At 55.4% G+C, this 14,029-nt stretch overlaps 1 protein-coding gene and 1 long non-coding RNA gene across 2 annotated transcripts in view; one reads left to right on the top strand and one right to left on the bottom strand.

The window, feature by feature from the left end:
- The window catches only part of RBM19 (RNA binding motif protein 19), an 81,912-nt gene that overhangs the window by 61,277 nt on the left and 6,606 nt on the right, over positions 1 to 14,029 (top strand). The window contains exon 23 of the mRNA XM_084763459.1: positions 7,488 to 7,608. Coding sequence (XP_084619585.1) covers positions 7,488 to 7,608 — 121 coding nt within the window. The remainder of the gene's footprint in view (positions 1 to 7,487; positions 7,609 to 14,029) is intronic.
- LOC311587045 lies at positions 5,826 to 13,081 on the bottom strand. Its single transcript, XR_014775741.1, has 3 exons — positions 12,095 to 13,081; positions 7,714 to 7,787; positions 5,826 to 6,405 (listed from the first exon to the last, which is right to left on the bottom strand). It is a non-coding gene; the product is annotated as an uncharacterized lncRNA (long non-coding RNA).

Genomic DNA, 14,029 nt, shown 5'->3' with positions numbered 1-14,029 from the left:
AGTCAGGCTAGCACACATCCTGCCTAGCTGGGGAGGGAGGTCTCCCCCGGGCTGGCCTGTCTGTGTGCCGGCCCCCTGTTTTATCACCCTTTTCTGGGGTATCTCTGAATTGATAAAGCCTGAACACTACTGATGCCCCATGTTTTGAGTGTCCATGGGTGTTGGTGGTAGGTTGTGGAGAAAGGCTCAAAGGCCAGAATTGGCACGTGCTACAAAGCCAGGCTCCCAAACCCTAACCCTGTCCTTCACACTCACTCTTCCCACACAGCTTCAGCACCTCACCCTGGAAAAGGGCACCCTAGGTAGAGACAGAGAGGTCTAGAGGGCCCATCTGGACAGCTTTTTGTTGTTGTTGTTGTTGTTGTTGTTTGTTTTTGGTTTTCAAGACAGGGTTTCTCTGTGTTAGCCTTGGCTGTCCTAGACTCTTTGTAGATCAGGCTGGCCTGGAACTCACAGCGATCCGCCTGCCTCTGCCTCCCGAGTGCTGGGATTAAAGGTGAAGAGGACATCTTTTAGGAACAGCCCCTGAGCCCCAGAAGAACAGCTGCTCGGGGAGCTCTCTCCAGCCCACCCCAGCTCATGGGTGTGGACTTCTGGGCAGGTGGATCTGGCCCCCCATTGGCTAGACAGCTACCAATAGACACTGGTTTCCATTGAAGCCCTGCCTTCCTCTCCCGACCTAGCCCAGGCTGGCCCTGGAGGAAGAAGGAAAGGGCCACCCGGAATGGGAAGGAGGGAAGGAGCAGACAGACGCCCGGAAACCAAAATATTAATTGTTCCCAACACGAGGCGCCTTTAATTCTCCCTCCCGAGCCACACTCCTTTGTACTTTGCGGTTGCAGCTGTTTTAGCCACCGACACTGTTGTTTTAAAAGGCCTATTTTCACATAGAATGTTATCCAATTAGCAGAGCAATGTGTTGGCTTAAATAAACACTCGGGGGGAGCCGGCAGCCGGAGATACGATGGCGGCTGGCGTTGGCAGGCAGAGCTCGGCTGTGATAAACAACCACAGCTTTAATTGTAGGGTCGTATGCATCTTCCTCTTTCCCACTTCTCCACCATGGTGGGTGGACACGTGCAGGGAGCGAGCGACAGGATGCATAGCCTGAGCTCATGCTGACTAGAGATGCCGTGTGGCGCGGAGGGCGCTTCAGTGAGGTCTGGGCTTGTGGACTTGGTGATGAGGGGCAGGACAGAGCTGCTCTGGCCACCTACCTCCCTTGCTGGTGCCTGGCACTCCTGCTCATTGCTGAATGGTGGCTTGCAGCACGTGATCTGTCGGATGATCAGTAGTAGCGTGTGATTAACACACATCTGTATGGTGGTGTGCAAGAGGTAAGCGTGAGGTGTGAGGATAGTGGAGTGTGCAAGGGATGACCCCCCCCCCCCCCGCAAGGAAATACCCCTGTTCCAACCAGGCAATGCCAATTGGGATCAGAGTGGCCCATGACATCAGAGCTGCCCTCTTCTCCACATATGTGTCCCTGAGCCCAAGTGACCCTGCCCCACAGCAAGTGACACTGCCCATGGGGAGTGGCAGAGCATGAGAGGATAGATGGCTGGTGCATGTGCTGGGGACAGGGAGGCAGCTGAGTTGTCCCCCCCCCACACACACACACACACCCTCCCTGGCCCTGAAGGTTCCCTGCAGCATTGAAATCTGCATGGGTCAGTTGTGTGTCTCCCAGAATGCTGCCCATTCTAGAGTTGGGCGTCCATCCCCACTTTTCTGTTTGGGTGTGCATTCATGTCATGTGTAAGCTCACACCAGCATTTGAGTGGCGCTACTTTGCCAGGCTTCTGTCACCACAGCCCAGAGGTAACAAATTGTAGCCAAGCATGCATTTCAAGGCAGGGACTCAGGCTTAGCCAGCACATGTGGTCTTAAGAACCTAGGATCAGGTGCTGCCCAGTTCACCGCCAAGGCACGAGCAGGATCACACTGTGCCACTCTGCCAGTTGCAGCTCTCCAGACTGTGGGGACCAAGACGTGCCAGGGCACCTTGCAGACCAGAGCAAAGACTTGGCTTTCAGCTATGTCAGACACAGTGGGAATGAGAGAAAGATAGAAACCTGGCCATGAGGTGTGCACAGGGCCGAGGAGCAGCCACTGCCTTGATTGGATGACAGGCAGGTCCTCACACGAAATTGAGAAAGTAAAACTTGGAGAAACTTCTGACGGGTCACTGGAAAGTGCTGGTTCTCAACCCAGTCAGCCTGAGTTGCCTCAGGCCATGCTGCCTCTCACCTCTTACCCTGCTCACCTGACACCTGCCCTCTGAGGTCTTCAGACCTGCAGAGGCAGGAGTGAAACCCCTCCCTACTTCAACCTGCTCTGCCGTAGCATGTAGCACCTGGCGTTTAGGTCAGGGCAGTGTCCTTGGAGTTTGACTGGAGTGAGCTGATGGAGTGACTTGGAGTGCATCTGTCCATCTCAGAGGGGCAGGGGGCAGGCTACAAATAGGCCTGTGGCTGTTGGCCTCAAAAGGTCACTTCTGTTCCTCAGTGCCTGTGGTGATTTGAGTAAGAATTGTCACCTGGACCTGTTTGAAAGGATTAGAAGGATTAGGAGGTGTGGCCTGGTTAGAGGAAGTGTGTCACTGGGGGTGGGCTTGGAGGTTTTAGAAGGCCTTGCCAGGCCATGTGTATGTATGTGTGTCTGTGGATCAATATGAAGCTCTCAGCTACTGCTCCTCAGAAACTGTAAGCCAGCCCTCAATTCAGTCCCTTCACCACAATAGGACAGTGACTAAGACAGTGTCACTTCTCCGAATGGATGCTGATGCCAGCCATTCATTGTGGAAGTCACTCCATTGTTATATGAAGAGCTAGGACACAGTCCTGCCTAAAAGTCAGCTTCTAGGCAGACCAGAAGCCACTGGCAGAGTGTGCTGACCTGACAGACCTGCCCCTGGGAGTCACTCACCACCCAGTGTTTCTTCCAAGCCTGTCAGGACTTTGGCCCCGTTGTCCCCTGTGCTCAGTGGCTGGGTACCTGCATGCACATGGTCATTCTTAGCCTCCTCCTCGTCCCCTTCGCCTTCAGGCTTGGGGCACAGCTGTTCAGGGCAGGTTGATGGTGCCGGTGTTTTATCTGCAGCCTGCTGGCTCAGCCAGGGATACTCAAAGAGCAGAAGGGCAGGGCCAGGAGGCTGCTGACTTCTAACATCAGGTCCACTCTTGGCTCTGCCCATAGCTGTGGCTCTGCCAGTCCTGTAACCACATGGGACTGGAGTCCTGCCAAGGGCACAACATGGTTTTGGTTGCTGGGAGGAATGTTGTCTTCAGGGAAACTGCACGAAGGCTGGACTCGGTGCTGCACTGACCGCACTCCAGACCGTCCTTGGGCCAGCACCGTCACCCCCTCTATTAATTCCATACTCTGAGGAGTCTGGTTTCCAGGTGGGATCAGGACACAGAGGCTGCAGGCCATGACCTTGGACTTGAGAGCTGAGAGCCTGGTGCATGAGTGGGTGGCAGCCTGGACCTGGGGTAGATGATCCCCCCGGGATAGGAGCCACCTGAGACAGACACACACACACCCCCCAACAATGGGAACTGGGGTCCAGGAGGGACAGGTCTACCCACAGTGTTTCAGGTAAAGAGATTTATACCCCAGAAACTTAGGGGCTCACCATGACCAGCGATGGATCAAATGGTGGGGGAATGTCAGCACCCTCAGGATAGAGTCTTAGGAAGAAAGGTGAAGCCCACACTGTTGAGGTTGGGATGGGAGGGAGCTCCCACCTTGCACCCTTCATCCCCCACCAAGCCTCCTGTCTTCAACTCCTCTATAGAGACAGGGAGACAGCGCTGGTTGTGGCCTTGGGAGGAGGCTTCTGCAGTGCTGGGGATAGAGCTGATGGCTACCAGGAGATGGTGGGGTGTGGCTCTTCAGCATTCTTGTACTATGACCATAGGCTTCTCAGCAGACCAGGGTGAAGCCTGTTCTGTCCCTCCTGTGCCAGCAGGTGGGGCTGCTATGTCCATTCTGCAGGGACCCAAAGCCTTGGTGCCAAGTGCATAGCCGTACCAAGTCCAGGTCGCCATAGGGTGTGCAGTGGCCCCAGCTGTGCTTACTGTGTTTTTGTGTTCTGAAACACAAGCTTGAAAAACTATGACAGGATACTTAAGGCAGAGTCACACTGCCCATCCACCCAGAGTGGAGACGTGGTCTCAGGACCCTGGGTAAAGGGGACTCCACTTTACTGAGTAGTTACTGGCAGCAGCTAAGGAAGGGATAGGGCGCCTCTCCTCTAGAACTAGGCCACAGTTTCAGTGCATAAGGAGATGGAACACACAGAGCGGGTCCCTTGTTGGAGTGGACACTGGCGACCCTTCCATGGAATAAGCAGGCTAGGGTCGGTCATGAGGTTGGAGACCTGAAGAACCTGGGGGCTCTCTGGGCCACACCAAAAAGACTATTAGCCACAGGGGTGACAGAGCAGTAACAGGCCATCCCAGAGGAGATGAGCCCCTGGGCTATTTTGGCAAAGCTAAGTTCCCTGAACTGAGCCTCTCTGGGAAGGTGGTAGAATGCTGTCTGTGGGGCCAGGCATAGAGAGGGAGCTGCAGGCAGCCCCCCACTGAGGCGCCTAGAATCTTCCATGCATCTCGGCTGTGCCCCTGCCCCAGCCCCAAGACCCTCAGAAGTGGGCTCTGCATTCTCCAAAGATGGCTTTAGCCTCCAGACACTGTACTGCACTATGGGGGTGGGGGGCGGGAATGTTTGAGGACGCCACACTCCGGCTCAGGAAGCAGGCAGAGAGAGCACGACCTCGGCCCTTGGCAATCAGAGCTGGGGAAGGGCTCTGCTATTTTTGGAGAATCCCATATTGTGTCCTAGGAAAAATAAGAGCATTTGTGTGCAGACGCCGCCACTGTTTTCCCTCTGGCTCCTGCAGACTGAGGAGTGGCACCGGATGGACCAGACAGCATTGCCACAGGGCAGTGCTCTAAGCTACAACTTAGGGCTCCCTGAGTCTCCCCACCCCCCAACCTTGCTTCTACTTTTAGGTGTGTGACGAAGCCTAGGTTCAGAGACGTTGAGCAGCTTGGCCAGCGTCACACAGCTTGGAAGTGATAGAACAGGTCAGGGAAGTGATCTGGGGTAGCCTGGCTGCAGAGCCACAGCCCCCACACCTCTAAGCATGGAAAAAAGCCCTTTTGATGAAGGGCTAATAAAGAGCCAGGGGGTACAGAGCCAGGGAGAGGCCCCTAGTAACTCCTACAGTGAGCAGAAATGCTACCAGGCCTTCTGAGGCAGCAGAAAGTAGATTGCAAAAAAAATGAGAAAGAAATGAAGGCTGGGGTTGGGGCAGCTCGCCTGGGTCTCCCTGCCAAGCTCTGTCTCTGCTCTGTAAGTGTGGGTGGAGCAGCCACCAGATGCAGCCTTGGCTGTCCCAGACTGCCATGTCCCCAGGATGCAGCTCCTCCGGGACCCTCACCAGCCTCCCCACCAGTTCCCCTCTCAGTCTCGAGGCGCCTGGCTCCCCGAGTCCCGCCGCCGTCTCCCTGCCTCGACAGCTGAACACTTGCGCTACGGAGCTCAGAATGAGCCATTTCGGCTCCGGGGCCAGATGCATTTTTATATCTGCCTGGAAAAAAAAAAATGGTAGGGGCTCTGCCGGCAGTCAGGAGAGGCTTTTAAATTAAACTTTAAAAAAAAAAAATTGGGGGTTGGGGGGAGCTGCACCTGGCCCTTCTCAGGCAGTACAGAGGAGAACAAAGCATGGAAACTTACCCTGCATAGGCCATTTAATGCTTCCCCTCCCACCCCACCCCTCCATCCCCAAGCCCTCCCACCCCACCCCTCCATCCCCAAGCCCCTCCAGATTCTGTTGTCTTCAACCAACACTAGGTGCCGTCTTCATTGCTTAACTCCTAAGTCCTGAAGCCTTTCCGAAATGGGACACGGCCCAGCCGGGACAGTGACTAGCCCAAGGTCATGGCCTTATCCCCCACACTCGTCCTGCAGCTCACACAACAAAAGTGCCCTACCAGGCAGTTCCAGGGCCCAAAATGAGGCTAGCATGGGGTGTGGGATAAAGTGTGAGCGGTGCCTCCCTCGCAGAAGCCGGCCACAGCCAGTGACGCTTGGTGTTGTACACAGTTGGCAGACTCACATCCCCAGGGCTCTGCCTTCATCTCCACCAATGCTGCCATGTCTGACACTAGTCCTTTGGACATAGGGCCACCTCCTCCTGTATGACCTGGTTACTTTGAGCCACTGCTTTCAAGTACAGTCACCTCCCAAAGTGCCCAAGGTCAGGTGTCAACACAATGAGGGGGACAGGCTCCCAGCTCCTCTCCTGGTCCTGTGTCACCACTGTCCTCCAGCTGTCAGCCTGGGTGCTCAGGAGCCCCCCCCCCCCCCCCAGAGCATCCTCCTTTTCCATAGGGTCTGCAGAGAAAGGACAGCAGCAAAGGGAATTTGTCTGAGAACACAGGAGGTGGATATGCTATGTACCCCACACTGTGTCACCTCGGATCCTCTTCAGGGTCCCAGATATAGGTGTGTTCACCCTTCCACTTCAAGACACTGGGCCCAGAACATTCACTTAACCCCCCACCCTCTACCCCACCTCCTAAGACCTTGAAAAACGGAAGCACAGAGTCTGCCTTGCCCCAGATACAGTGACTTTAGAATTGAGAGACTTCTTGGCCTCTGAAGCCCTGTGTTAGTGATATGGGGTGTTTCCAGAAGAGTTAGAGGAGGCTGTCCCTGCACAAGGCCACCAGACTCGAAGCCAGCCATGTTTACAGAGGGCTTTGGTCCATGTTGTCTGATGATCACATGAATGCCCAGGGCTGGCACATCCATAAAAGCAGGAAGTGGGTTTATGGTCTTTATAAGCTGGAGGAAGAATTGGGGGGACTTGAGGGGTGACAGCCAAAGTGTGTCTGTCTTTTGAGGTAGTGATAGAATGTTCTAGAGTCTGTCTGTTGATGATTGCGTATTTATGCACTGACTGTGTATAAATTATATCTCAGTTTAGTGTTGAAAAGGCAGAAGGCAGGAAGCTAGGCAGAACAAGGAGGAAGAAGAGTGTGTTGCAGGTCCGGGCTGCTGAACTGGGCACCGGAACTCGTAGTAGAAAGAGACCAGGAAGGAGGCAGCAGAAATGGGACAGGTGGGACACAGGCACAGGGCTAGCAACGGAGAGTGGCACCAAGTAACCATGAGGGACTGCGCGTGCGTCCTCTGGTGACTAGGCAGCTGGGTTAGAGGAAAGCCTGCCGGTGGGGTTGCCCTCCACAGATAACGTAAGATGCCACATGGGAAACAGGTGATCAGCCTGGCCCAGGCAATGTATCAATGGCTCAGTTGCTTGCTGCTCCTTCACTTGAAGCATAACTCACTAATGAAGTAGGTATGCCAACAGCACCCCGAAGCCTCTCCAAACACCCAAAGTCACAGGGCCGAGGGAGGCAGCATGGAGCACCCACAGCTCATGCTCTGCCCTTTCTTGCTCTCTTTTCCAGAAAGCGTTCAATGCGCTGTGTCATAGCACCCACTTGTATGGCCGGAGGCTGGTTCTGGAATGGGCGGACTCGGAGGTGACGGTGCAGGCCCTACGGAGGAAGACAGCCAGACACTTCCAAGGTAGGAGTAGCCTGGCACTTGCCTGGCTGACTGGGAGCCGGGATGGGGACCGCCTGGATAGCTGCCCTCACTCGGGTACAGCCCCCAAGCCTCTTGCTACTTTACCTTAAGGCACCTTGTATCAGGACAGGCACAGCGTCTCAGCCTTGTCAGTTTGCAGGCAGGTAGGGCAACAGGGCCTGGCAAACAAGAAGGGCAAGGCTGTTGTCTTCTCTGTCTATATTGTAGTCTTCAACTCAGGTTCCAAAAAATGCTACATCAAGCCCAGGGGCGCTGGCAATGGGTCCTGGAGGCTGGCCTTAGGAACCATAGGGTCACCAAGTTCCAATATGCCCTTCTTGAGGGCTGTCCGTTTCCTGCCCGAGCTCTGTGCTCACAGAGCTGACTCATCAAGGTGACACATATGACCTTAAAGACTGTTGAGTTCCTCCTGAGTCCTGCTGGCTTCATATTTGGGATACTATAGTGATAAAGTAGGGCTGTGGGCACAGATGAAGAAGGTAGCCTCTTCTCTTTGTGAGTAGCCCAGGCTAAGGGTCCCCAAAACTTGAGAAATAGGAGGCCCATGTTTATGGGCCTTATGCCTGATACTGAGGGTTAGGGAGAGCTGTAGAGGTCTGTGGGGTTGGAGTCAGTGGGCATCATCTCTAATGGGGTGTGCACCCCTCACTAGGACTTGATCTTGGAGCCCACCTTCCTTTAAGTACCTTCATGGTGGTCCCCAGGAAGTGGAGTACGGGAGCTACCATTGTCTGTTGGCTTTAGGTCCGCTGGTTGCATGAGTCAAGAGCTGGGAATAGGTTACCTCCTCCCATTTGCTGGCAAACAGGTTCTGGGTTGGGCTGGGACAGCCTCGTCTGCAGTCATTGATGCCGTGATCTCAGGAGGCAGGCAGTTTGTTCCTAACTGGTCATCTTTGCATGGGAGCCGTCGGATATCCTCCCAGCTCTGGGCTTGGAGGGATTGCTGTTGTCCTCGAAGGTGTTTGCTATGAGCTCTGTGTACAGAGCTGCGATCAGGAGTAGGACAACCAAGGGGGATATAAACCGTCCAGCAAGACTGTCCCTCACAGAGAGGCAGCAAAGCTTTGGAACACAGACCCTGGCCCTCCATTGGTCTTCCCAGAGCCACGTCACCTGTCTACCCTGCTTCCTACAGTTCATGCCCCACCCGAGCCTAAGGCAGGGCCCTGTGCCCCGGCACATGATGTTCCATAACCATATGGCGCCTTCTCTTCTGTGTTTGCCTGTGCTGTGAGTGCCTTGGGTGTGCCGTTCAAAGGACCGATGCTGCATCCGTGCATCCATTCCCACCCTGCCGTGCCCTCCAGGCGTTAGGATCACTTGTCTTCTCTGTGCGGCTATCCCTGGACTTTCTTGGTTAGTGGTTTGGTTGGTGTTTGGGTTTTTTGTTTGCTTTGTTGGTGGTGGTTGGTTGGTTGGTTTTTGGTTTTTGGTTTTAGCCTTCTTATAGCTTGTTATTCTTGCCAGGCCGAGCTGCCCCACCCCCACTCGTGGCAACTGTGCTGTGCTGTGCTGTGCTGTGCGCTTATATCTGGCGTGATCAACTCCTATCTGGTGCCCCTGTGTAGCTCAGACTCTGAGTAGCGTCAGGCTTTTCATCCTAGGCTGGGAGCTTTCCAGCCCAAGCAAATGCGAAAAGCTGGAGAAGCGAGGGGGGGAGGGGAGGCGGATTGCGCACACTCCACACACTCGGTGGCGGACTCACAACTCAATAAGATCCCAAGTCCTGATGGGCAGGCAGAACCTGTCTGCATCGACAGGCATCGACAGGCCCAAATGCACCCATCGGCAAATGTTTGTGGAAGGCGCTCTCCCGGGACTGAGTCAGGCCCGCCTCCCCTGTGGTCACCCCGCCACCCAGCCCAGGCCTGCAAGACTACGGGCTCAGCACTTCTTCTGTGTGTGGACAGAGGCCCCTTCAATAAATTGAGCTCCAAGGGCTGCATCATCTCCTCCCAGACGAAAGGATGCAGCAGGAGCCAGGCCCTGGTGTGTATGGGCCAGCTCCATGGCCGCTCACAGCCACAGGGCCCTGTAGGCAGGTGTAGTGATAAAGCTGATAAAGATAGCCAGTGTCTGCCAGGCATGACTGTGACGTGTGCCGGGCATTGCCCTGCAGGCCGCAGGCCAGGTGCAAGGTTTCCAGGTGTGCAGATGCCCCAGGAGCAGTGTGCGCCCCACCCTCCACCCTGTCCTGCACATGTGCACAGCAGCTGAACTCCTCAGAACAGGGCTATGGGCCCCCGCTGCCTGCCCAGGCCTCCTTTTTCCTCTGCCCTTTTCCCTGCCGTGAAAAGCACTGGCTCATTTGTGTCGGGAGTGTGCATTGTTCTGAGCCTCCAGGGCCCTGGCAAAGCCCAGGGGCAAGTGGGACTCATGCCCAGCTCCAGCCTGGGCCCTGAATTCTGCCAGGAAGGTACTCAGAGCTCAGGTGGAAGCACAAAGGCTCCCTGAGGGCGGCAGGGCCTAGCCACGAGCTTGCTAGAGGTTTAGCACTGGCCAAGCACTTGCTATGGTCAGTGCAGCAAGTGGGAACCTCTCTGCCCCTGCCTGGGTTCTGCCTCTCTCACAGCCCTGCTGCTGACATGGGAGGGATGGTGGAGACACGCGATTCCTGGGTCAAGGTAGACAGCTGAACCGCAGCTCAGGCTAACGGACACGGCTTGCTTACCTTGTCATCACTGTGCCAGGACCTAGACAGAGCCACGGACCTTTGTGTCCTTAAGCCTACAGGATTTAGGGAGGTAGATACATACTGTCATTGGCCCATTTAGCAGATCAGAAAACTGATCTCAGAGAGGGCAAGTAACTTATTGAGGGAGTGCCCAGCCACCTGTGACATAGCTGGAACTCAGACCTAAGCTTTAGTCGTTCTCTGGAGCAAGCCTTTGCATCGGCTGATCTGGTCAGCACCCTATGTCTCATTCAGTATGTGTATGTCTGTGTGTCTGTCCTACTATCCACTCTGTGGCCCTGGTGAGTCTCAGCCTCAGCTTTGCCCTCTGTGCAGTGGCCCTAGGGTGCCTGGGGCTCCAAGGAGATAACACCTGGCCATCCTCCCAGGCTCAGGCTAGTGGACTGAGGCGGGTGTAATTGACCAGAGAAGAGGGAGAGCCTGGTGTTCCTGAGTCTCCAGCCAGGGTACAGGGCCCCAGGCTCAGCCCACTGCAGGCTTTCCACTTAATAGTATCCAAAGGAGCTTTGCTTTAAGCCCCACTCCCTTGTCTGTCCCGTGGCCCATCCCTCATGTTGTCCGAAGTCCCTGGGTGATGGCAGGGCACCACAGTGTCCTTTGCTAGCTGGTGCGTGGGAGGCACCTGGCTGGCTCACAGTACAGGCCAGGCCTCTGGGAAAAGTCACCCTGAGTCAGCAGACACCTCAATGCCAGGCCGGTGCCCTAGGAAAGGAGAGAGGCTGCTATTTTCCCCCTTTAGACTCCCTACTTCCTTTCTCCCCGTTTCTGTCCTCTTCCCCCCCCCCCCCCCCCCCCCCGCAACCCCAATCCACACACACTCCTGGACTATCCCAGTCTGGCCTCTCCTGACTTCCATCCCTCCAACTCCCGCCCTCCCTTTGCTCTCTGCCTCCCGCCCCCTCCGTGGTCAGGAATCAGATATTTGGTCTCCAGCCCGTGGCCCTGTAGTGGGTGAAGTGGTATTCTTCTCCGCCTGGCGTGTGGGATGTGAAAAGAGAGCGCAGGAGGGGAAGAAAGAAGAAAGTCTGTCTCTAGCTGTGTCCCTTTCTTCCTGAGCGTGTTACAAACCAGCAGGGTCGCAGCATCGCAAAGCTTTCAGGGCCTGGCAGGCCACAGTCACCACAAGCACAGGCGACAGAATAAAATGGCCTGGAAGCAAGCCGCTGCCCAGCCCCATCTTAAGAGCTCACAGCCAGGGAGGCCCTGCACACAGGCTTTTATTTAGCCGGGGAGCGTGGCTCTGCTTCCTTCTGTTGTCTTATTCCAGCTGGGGAGGCCTGATGGGCTGTGGTTAGCGGCTGCAACTTTCACCTCCAGAGAAGGAGTGCAGGCATGAGCTGCATGGCAAGTGGCTGCCGTGGCGCAGTCCCTCCATCCGCCCCCCCCTTGTCCCCTGCCCACTGGGCCTGGTGACGCTGGCCAGAGCAGAGTGTAGTTAGCAAGCACCCGTAGTCAGAGCCCTCTGACACATGGGGGTAGTCCTGGTCAGCTGGCCATTGGCCTAGCACTCTGAGCCACCCTCCTAGCCTCACAGGGCAGGGACAGAGCCCCAGCGGACCCCTGCCCCATCAGCCTACCACCTCCCCTCAAGACCTCAGCCCAGACATGCAGCATTCCTCTCCACGCTACTTTTTCTCCCAGTGCCTTGACCACATGCACGCATGTGTGTGTATGTGTGTATGTGCGCGCACACACACACCCAAAGTCCCTTTTCCCTAATAGCTCAGGCCTCCAGGGGACATAGCCCTCTCCCAGTGCCCTAACTTACCTTGCATCAAGCGTCAAGCTGTCTTCGTGACTGGCCACAGAGTCGATGAATGAGTAGATGAGAACCAGTCATGGCCGTGGCCGATGTCAGCTGAGCATCTGGCCTGTCCTGGGCCCTGCCTGGTGCTGCTTGCAGCCACCTTCACATTAGGTATAGGCACAAAGGCTCAGCACAGCCAGCCGGGTGAGCCCAGCCCAGAATTGTTTAGACTTGAAACATGCAGACAGGCTCTGTTTGGAGCCTGATAGCCTCACCCTGTTCCTCCGCAGCCCGATGAAGTCTTAATAAAGCCAAGATCGGCCTCAGGGAAGCCAGAGGGAGCTTTGTCAAGGGCCTTTGTGCAGCAGCAGTTTTACATAGAGTTTAAAACCGTGGTGGCACCTTAGCCTAGCACACTGAGAGACGGTTCCCATGTTCCAGAAAGGCCCAGAGAGGGCTGTTGACTTTCCTAAGAGCACACAGCTCTGGCCCCTTGTAGAACAGATACCCCCGTTTCCTCCCACCTTGTGTTCCCCACAGTTCCTGAGTTCCAGGTGGCATGCACACACATCCCAGTAGCAGCCTGAGCATAAGCATTCCTGGGAGTTGGCACGTGGCTTTGTCTCCCACTCCTTTATTCCCTTACAGAGGTGGTACTTGTGTAGGAGAGGGGGCTGATTACCAGAAAATATGAGGATCGAAGTTCTAACAGGTTTACTGAAGAAAATTAGAATTGATACTGCAACATACCTCAAAGGAAGGGGTTGCGTCTAACGTGGCAGCTAGAGAAAGCCTTCCTTCAGAGTTGGCAGTTTCTGTGTGATCGCAAGGGACCAGCCAGCCAAAGATCTATGCGAGAGACATTCCAAGCTCAGGGACCCACAGGTGCAAAGGCCCTGGGGCAGAAGTGTTCGAGTGGAAAACAGATGGGGAAAGGCAGCTGGAACCTGGACAGCTGTGGCAGGAAGCCCAGCATCCACTCACGTTGCCATGGGAAGCCCCAGAAGACTAGAGGGGAAGGGCAGTGTCAGACGACCCTCATCAGTGGGCATCGCTGCCGCTGTGGGGGGGGGGCGTCAGTGGGCAGCACTAGAGCCAGGGCTGGGAATCACACTGTGGGCATCCAAAGATGGGGGCCAGGGCCACAGCCAGAGGCTGCAGGGTGGAAATCAGCTGGGAGACTGGTTGGTTGTGGAGATGGGAGAGCTGGCCAGGTTCGCAAGGAAAAGGAAGGAGTCAAGGGTGGCACCCGGGTCTTGAGCCAACCTGGGAAACTAAGAACAGGTGCAGAGTCGGGAGGGGGTTTGTCTGACCAAGCTGGGTTTGAGACACCAGCCAAGATGCCCCAAGGGAATATCGGTAGATAGATGGATGAGTCCCGAGCTCACGGGCGAAGGCTGAGCCGTGATATAAATTTGAAGTTATCAGCATACAGATGATATTTAAAGCCTGCCAGCGTTCCCACACACCCCCACTCCACACCTCCATCATCTGCAGGATGGCACGCTTTCAAAAGACCAGGGACCACGAGAGCCCGTTATCCCCCCATCAGCCCCTGCAAATGGGCCTCCTTGATCTTAGCCATGAAGACATAATCATCAGGCTTTCAAAATCATAGGCGGAAAGTTCAAGCAAGTATGTGAAGTCACAGAATTTATTATTCAAAATATCCCCTGGTCATTTTTCCTTCCAGCTCTCTGGAGATGGGGGTTTTGTGTAAGCTTCACATTTCAGCCCTTCACCTGGGCCCCCCCTCACTCTCCCCAAAACCTGATTGTGTCAGGCTTTCCTCTCTACAATGCAGTCAGTCTCTTTGGGTTCCAGGAGGGGGAGGGGGGCGGTGTACAAGAGGGCTTTCATCCTGGTTGCATGGATGGCTCATGCCAGGTGAAGGTAGAAGCCACCTCTGGTTGCCATAGCTGGTGAAGGGAATCAAGACCAAGACTCACAAAGGGA

The sequence above is a fragment of the Acomys minous genome, assembly GCF_964271855.1.
Source record: "Acomys minous genome assembly, chromosome: 16".
NCBI classification, from domain to species: domain Eukaryota; kingdom Metazoa; phylum Chordata; class Mammalia; order Rodentia; family Muridae; genus Acomys; species Acomys minous.
This window is presented reverse-complemented; position numbering and strand designations above follow the sequence as displayed.